The 7,656-nt window shown below is 38.8% G+C and overlaps 1 protein-coding gene across 2 annotated transcripts; it reads right to left on the reverse strand.

The window, feature by feature from the left end:
* LOC122069612 (shikimate kinase, chloroplastic-like) lies at window positions 1–7,044 on the reverse strand. Of its 2 annotated transcripts, XM_042633671.1 has the most exons (11): window positions 6,786–7,041; window positions 6,224–6,555; window positions 4,108–4,166; window positions 3,853–3,907; window positions 3,699–3,771; window positions 3,124–3,211; window positions 2,723–2,805; window positions 2,472–2,601; window positions 2,010–2,088; window positions 826–890; window positions 1–279 (listed from the first exon to the last, which is right to left on the reverse strand). In XM_042633671.1, the coding sequence occupies exons 2-11, from the start codon at window positions 6,438–6,440 to the stop codon at window positions 214–216; spliced, it is 915 nt and encodes a 304-aa protein (XP_042489605.1). In that variant the 5' UTR covers window positions 6,441–6,555; window positions 6,786–7,041; the 3' UTR covers window positions 1–213. The 2 variants fall into 2 exon arrangements, with proteins under 2 accessions (XP_042489605.1, XP_042489612.1); XM_042633678.1 differs by lacking the exon at window positions 826–890 and having other exon boundaries at window positions 6,786–7,044.
* Window positions 7,045–7,656: the final 612 nt, after the last annotated feature.

Consider the following 7,656-nt stretch of genomic DNA (forward strand, 5'->3'; position numbering starts at 1 on the left):
TACATATAAGCTCCTCTCCTTTTTTTTTATGTTGGGTAAACGATACATACAAGTCACTCCACCAGCAAAAATAAAAGAAAAATTATACAAGTAGGCTGAAACATCTGATCCATCTGTCTATAAGAGGAACAACGCCAACACTCAAAATAATAAATAGATATCAGGCATAAATGATTACAACAAAGTGAAACCAAAACCAGGTTGCTGGAAGAGTTATGAATTCCTTGCACTAGTCATACCATCATCACGCTTTACAAAATATTCAATTTGTAGAAGTGCCTGCCAAGAATAAAGATGACTAATAAACAAACTCTGAGCATCTAGAGCAATACAACCCATATTAAATCCATGCTTCCTAAACAGGTAAATGATTCATGTGGGACAAATGCAGGCTGCCAGTTCAATAAAATGAGATTGATTTAGATGTTTTCCAGCCTAAAAATCAGCTTTCAATTGACCTGGAACTCTAATTCCCTTCATAGAATGGTCCAGAGAAGTGTCCCTGTATCTCACAACCTAGACCATCCAATACTTGGGAATTCTTTTGGGATCTTTAAAGAAAGGATCCAGAAAAGTGAGCCTTTATTGGATGTCATTATCATTGGTCATGCTGATTTGGCAGCAGCTAGGGCCTTTCAAGAGAAGGAACCCATGCATAAAGAAACAATCAAATGTATGAATATGCCATCATCATTGTCTATATATAGGGTAGCAGATCAAATATATTAACATGTGTACAAAGTGAGAGTAATAAAAAAAGAAAATGCAGAAGTTAATGCAATACGAAAGTAAAGATTAGAGACAACTAAGAGCCAGGGCAGACACCTCGATAGCAATAGCAGTTGGTGTGAGACCAGATACATCATCAAGTCCTACCTTGGCTGCAATATCTACATATTGAACAAATTCAACCACTTTGAGAATTTTACAAAGTAGAAAGCAGTATTATAAGGGGAAAAAAGGGTATTCAGACTGTCAGAACGAAACGGTTAAGGGATTAAAAGGGAAGCACTTTAATAATTCAATGCACACTTGGCCTCCATACAGCAAGAGTTGAATATTAGGACTGTCTAAGGACTTGGGGTTAAGTAATTAAAAGCATCTAACTCGGACCTCTCCCAGCCCACAGAAAGAATCCGATGTACCTTAGTGATGCATCAGACCCATGCACTCTTATCCTTTGGGTCTGTCTGAGAAAACAAAAAAAGCAAGGACAGATCTTTGTTTTAAGTCAAAAAGTAGATTGTCTTCCAAACATGCAGTTTTGCCAAGTGGTGAAGTTAATTGCTTTGTCTTAACAAAATAATGAAGGCAGTGAAAATAAAAGGCCTACGGCCTACTTTCACCTTCTACAATGAGGACTCCTGAAGGACCATCTAGGAAATATGGGTTGAACAGTGCAGCCCAAAACAAGGGTATATAAAAAGTAGAAACGTCTATGTACATGTGATACACAAATGTGACATGTCTGGGTGACATCAATCTATGAGCTGTCTAAGGAGGATTTGTCAATGGAACATCTATACATGGGCCATTGGCCCGTTACCCAATTAAGTAGCTAGTCGGGGTTTATCAAAAGGGAAAAAAAAAATGCATAATAAGGCTAAATAGAAGGGCCCTATTGGATTATTCTAATCACTAACAAGTAACAAGAAATTTATAACACTTTTTAAGATTTAGATAAATAGAGGGAGGATGTGGCTAGGAAAGGACTGACTTCATCAATGCAGATCTCGTAACCGAATCCCAAGGATAATGGATCAAGTAACAACCCTTTTTTTTTTTTTTTTTTTTTTGATTTGCATGGATCAATGTAGCCGACCCCAGTAAGTTGGGATAAGGGTCATAAGGCTGAGTCTTGCAGCTGGCACCAGTGCCACTTTCCCTTAATATACAGATGTACACTAAAACTCAGATGAGTCCCTTTTCCCAGTATTAAGATGGATCTCCCTACTGTAAGTAGAAAAGAATAGTGAAAACCACAAAGAACTAAAGTAAAGAAACCATACGAGGGAGTGAAACTCTGGCATCAGCATTGGCATATGCTTCGCCCCTCTCTTCAAAAAGTGTCGAGAGTCGCGATAATGCCTGTATGAAATCAAGAGGATATAATTGAGAAAATTTTACATTCCACATTTCATGCTTAACAGATATGACAAAATAAAGCAGTTATATTTTTGTGGGTCTTCAATAGGGCAAGTCTTAATTAGATTGCACCCACAAATTCAACCAAACCTGACCCCCCTGGGCCCTTTTTCCCCCCTTTTTCAAATCTTGAGTTGATTATCTTAACCCATCCTAATTTCATTTGCACTCCCTGCACCCAATCTAAATCTGAACCGACGAACCTGGTTCTTGGCAGGAGCTCAGATATCCCACAAAATTTAAATTTGGACTCGGTTCATGTAAGAATTCCTAGCCTCAACCGCTATGAAACAATGTGTATGCAGAGTGATGTGATTGATAGGCACCTTTGAATAAGCATCACCCGTTTCTCCATGCAAAAGAGGGCGGGAATCTGTCCCTACAGCAGCAATACGCCTTGCCAAAGCTTTCAAAGGCACATCTAACCAGACTGTGAAGCCCTGTTTCATATATTTCCTGATAATTCAAGAAAATTTGTGGTGTTTGTTCACACAACTGTGAAATATGTATACATGATGCTAGGTCAGAAATATCAGGAAAATGGTAATGATATTACTAGTGCATGCACGTTAAATACCAGTTGATTGGCCGAATCACAGCACCACCACCAGTGGCAACAACTAGCCGGCGCATCAAAGACAAGTTCCGCAATACATCACTCTAAAAGATAAAGAAAAATTATTAACTTTCATTTTCAGTCATTAATGGGAAATTTTATTAACATCTACAACAACAAATGATGGTAGCTGGTTGTGGAATTCATGACTGTTGATTTCCATGTCAGAAGTTCTTTCAACCAGAGTTCCAAGGGTACAGGTTCATACAATAGTTATTAACAAAAATTAAAAAGCAGTCTAAACAAAGAAAAAAAATTGCCATGAGCATAAGTGGTTGTGGTTGGGACAGTTGTTGTTTCCTAGTTCTTTCAGACATAATTCTAAGATTAATGGTTCTTAAAGTGAAGTTCCTGGTAAATACCTCATTATCTCTAAAGAACTTCTCACCATACTGCTTAAAGATCTGAGCCACAGAAGATTCACCCACAGCCTCCTCCACCAGTTTGTCGCTGCAGTTACCATGAGCATCATGAAGAACCATACAATCCAGAGTTACATTTGGTATGAAATATAAGGTGCCAGTCAAATGGACAATCAAGGCCATCACTGGCAGAAAAGCAAGGAGTGAGATGCAGAATTAATATGTCCCGCCAAAGAGATCTTCTATGCGAAAGTATAAGCAACTCAATTGTCATTAGATCATTAGTTCATGACCACCCTATCTGTTGCATTTTCTTTAATGAATATGAATGGAAAGTTCACCGGAGAAGAAATTTATAAGATAGATCTCGTTTAATATTTGAACAGATAGGAGTCCAAAAAAACATTTTTTTGAACAGTTATTCAGATGAGGCTTTACATAAACCTAGAAGGTCAGTGGATCACAAATGGTAAAAAGCACAACCAAATGGAGAGTAATAAGTTACCTCACACTTCCTCATCATTTAAACAATTCTCCCAGGGGAGAAAAAGAAAGAAAAGAAATCCAGGACAAACCTGTCAAAGAAAGAATAACCCAATACTTCTGATAGAATCCTCCCAACTGTAGTTTTACCGGAGCCCATCATTCCTGCATTTCACGCCATACAAAGTTCAACCACTTGACAACAATACACAATCTTAATGGAGCTTTCAGACATAGAGAACCGACCAACAAGATAAATACAGCGTCCATCTAAGTGTGGGCCAACCTCTTGTACCTTCTTCTGCCATTGTAGAAACATTAACCATCACTCAATGTGCAAAATATCTTCCACGACCAAATGAGCAAGGCAGTGTGATTTAATGTGCAAGATAAATTACATGATCATATAAACAAAGTCTATAGGATGTTCATGCCACATGGAATCAATTACCATAAAAACAGAAGAAAAAAAGGAAGGATTGTCAAGAATATCATATGTACCTTTAAAATCAAAGCTTCGTCAAAGGAAGTACAAACCTTCCCTGATTCCAATGCTGAAGCTACAAAACAGCATAAGTTCAATATAAAATGTCAATGATCAAAGAACAGGAGGAAAAATAACACAGATCTGAATGTGGTCAACTCAAGATGGAAATAAGACCCACACTTTTAACCGCAAGGTTTATTGGAGATCACCAATGTAACGTTAATACTTTCCATTTGCCAGGGGTGGGGGGAGAGAGACCTCCATCAGCCTATTTTATAATAGCTAACAAAAAAGGGACAAATGCCCGGCTCTCCCTGAAAGTGATTACCATCGAAACCAATCTTCTCACCAAATACTCCAAAATCCAGTAACATAGAAGGGTATCTTTTCTCTCCATTGTCAAGATCATGCTGCATAAAGCAGACCCTGCAGCCCCTCCCAGGCTCCCAGCACAAAGTCTCTTCCTCTCTATCCCTTGCTCTTCCAATTCTCAAAGTTGACTTATGCTAGAAACACATGCATCTCCACCTTCCACTCACTGAAGATGAAGCAAGTCTTTCCATCCCTCCCCATTCCTACGTCCACTTAATTTCCTCGGGGCAGTAGGCACCAAAGGACATTGGAATACTCGGACAGCCCATTATCCTCCATTCTCTCTCAATGACAGATAGCATAGGGCAGATCAAACCAATGTAATGAAGTAAATATATATGTGGCAAGCCACTGGTTTTGGTGGTTTTAGTTTCATGATTTTATTTCCTGTGCAAACTACATGTGGAAAACCAATGGTATACCCAAGAACTCAGTATGAATAGCATAAAAGAAGATTAGGCCATAAGTGCAGCCTTTTCTGAATTGTTTCTTTCTTTCCGTCTTTGTAATACCTTACAAATGTTTTTACATTCCCGTCACCGAACTAATATTGGAAAATTGGTGTACATTGGAAGTAAAATTTGTCATGCACAGCTGTAGAGAAATCACCTCTTCGCTAATATGGTTTCCTATAGTTAAAGTTTCAGAAAGAAGGAACAGAAAAGGTCATGCTTTTAACTTTTAAGACAAAAGAAATTGAACGATGGTTTCACACTACACAGAGGGTTGTAAAGCACTGTATCCAAACTTAGATCAGGTTAACAGCTGTTCAACTGGACCAGTTACTGGATTAAGATTCGAGATAAGTCAAACCATGGTGGTTTGGGGTCATCGCTGCTACTGAACAAGTTGAATGGCTACCCTTTCAGAAATGATTCAGGAGACCCCTATCTATTGATGAAATTTGGGGACAGAGTTGGAAGAGAGAGATACATTAATTCCTCATTGACAATGGCCATCACCAATTTATGGTGATTCAGTACTTTAAGTAAAATTGGACGAAGGTTATTATAAACACTTGAAAAAGATCTATATGTGGTGGTGACATGAAATATGTTGCAACTATAGAAACGCAACCCTAAAAGCGATACAGAAGGTAATGAAAAAAAACAAGAACAAACAATGCACACAGGTTTACGAGGTTCGGCAAGATTACCTACGTCCTCGGTGAGATGAGATTTCTGCTTCACTATCAATGGAGAATAGGGTTATAGTGTTCACACCTCTCAGAATTGCTTACAAAGAAAGTAACTCTCGCTACAAATATTAGTGAAAAACTCTAATGCCAAAAAGTACAAAACTGCCCTCAAATAAAAAATTCGAGCGGGTCCACACCCCCACTATTATGCAGGGGCCTCTTGCCCCCTTGCAACTCCCACAGCCCGCTTACCGGCAAGTGGGTCCGCAGTTCTGTCGGGGTCTCTGCACCAGTTTTCCCTGGATTAAACTAATACAAGACATCGTACACCAACAACAACTCAGTTTCAGCCAAAAGGAAGAAGCTTTCAGGATCTGACTCCCCATGCCAAACTTGATCCTTCTCATTCAAGAAGTAGAGCCAAAACAAATTTGTTCCATCGAGGCAAACCTCAAAAATAAGTAAATAGATATATATTGACCAGATTTTAATCAAGATTTTAAGTTAAAAGGGTAAATGTTTGACATGATAAAAAGACCATGTAGCCAGAGCCGTATAGGTATGAATTTCACTACTATTTAATCAATAATCAAATAATAAATAAATCACGAATTACCAACCAGTAGAATACTTGTAAGAGCCCGAAACCTCCAAAGCAACAATTCTAGGCCGAGCAGAAGCACTCTTCTGCTGCAAATTCCTCGAATTAAGCATATGAATTCCCTTCTCCTCCCTGCATTTATTAGAAAACCGCAAGAAACCATCTGATTTCCTTCCGACCGTCTCCTGACCAGTCCATGTAGAAAACTGCAAGGTCGGGGCAATAGCAACCTCCATGCTTTCAATACCGCAGAAAGCTACAAGTCGCTTCCTTCTAGGAGAGAACAGTAACCGATTCAACCAAGATTTCTCGCATGTACCGAACAAAAGATCCGAACTGATCGAATCCTCCCTGCACCAAGAAGGAATTACAGATCCAATGAAATTGAAAACAAGTTTTCCTCTTGCGACCCTAAATTAATAGAGCATCTGAGCATTAAACAAGGAAACATCAAATCTGAAGCCTGTAACAGATAAGCAAGCGACATTGGACAAATGATATATGAATTGTAACCGACATAGAAAACGAATTGTGAGTTTCATGATCGAAATTAGAGGTGGAACAATGAAATTGAAACTAACCAGTAATCACCCGTTCAAAGGATCACCGGAATTGCTTGTTATTCTGCCTTGGAGACCTTTCCTGACATGGGAGGAGTTGTAGGGTATGGACTGCGTCGAAGAAGACACCGGGAGGTCCGAAGGTGGAGCCGATTTGTCCCTCAGGAGTCAGGATTCAGGAAGGTTGTTGGGAAGAGAGCTAGAATGTTAGTACTGAACGAGACAGGAGCGGAGGTAGGTGGAACGTACTTGCAGTTTTTATACCAAACTCCAAAGCGCGAACAAATGATTTGGACGGAATTAGTTGTGTAAAGTAGATAATGGAAGGGTAGCAGAATGAGGCGCTCCTTAACTTCAAACCTTGTGATATTACTAATTTAGTCATCCTATATTTCTATGTGACATGCTCTGACTACTTTTTTTTCCTAAAATGCCCCTCTGGGTTCCGACGTCTGAGTAGAAAGGAGGGAGACCGGAGACTTGTGATAACAAGAGTGGCCGAAGTCGAGTTGGGGGTGTGTTGCCTTTGGAATGGGTAAGACCGTAGATGAAATTTCACCCTCGCGTGGGTTATTTTAAGTGGGATGTAAATGTTTAGTCAAATGGCAGAATTTTGTTTGCATTTATAACCGTCTAGGGGTATCCATTAGGGTATTTAGATTTGGATTTGAATTTGAATTATTTTTTAAAAATAATTATTTGATCTAATCATTGTAAGAGTTCTACAAATTTAGATAGATTCTAAGGAATAAGGAAAAGATTAAGACTGCTTAGAAAGATGGATTAAAAGTAAATTATATTCATTGGAATAAGGTTGAGATAAAAACGAATAATCAAAAATTTGAATTTGATCGGCATATACATCTATTTAGGATGTTCGTATTTGATCATA

Source organism: Macadamia integrifolia, chromosome 2 (genome assembly GCF_013358625.1).
Source record: "Macadamia integrifolia cultivar HAES 741 chromosome 2, SCU_Mint_v3, whole genome shotgun sequence".
In the NCBI taxonomy this organism is placed as follows: domain Eukaryota; kingdom Viridiplantae; phylum Streptophyta; class Magnoliopsida; order Proteales; family Proteaceae; genus Macadamia; species Macadamia integrifolia.

Bases quoted from the DNA above. Each gene is read 5' to 3' on its own strand.
- LOC122069612 (XM_042633671.1), bottom strand. From the start codon at position 6,440: ATGGAGGTTGCTATTGCCCCGACCTTGCAGTTTTCTACATGGACTGGT. The intron at 4,167-6,223 runs GTTGGTAATTCG...GCTGTTTTGTAG, and splicing joins CTCTTACAAGTATTCTACTG to CTTCAGCATTGGAATCAGGG. The intron at 2,602-2,722 runs GTATTTAACGTG...TTGAATTATCAG, and splicing joins GTGATTCGGCCAATCAACTG to GAAATATATGAAACAGGGCT.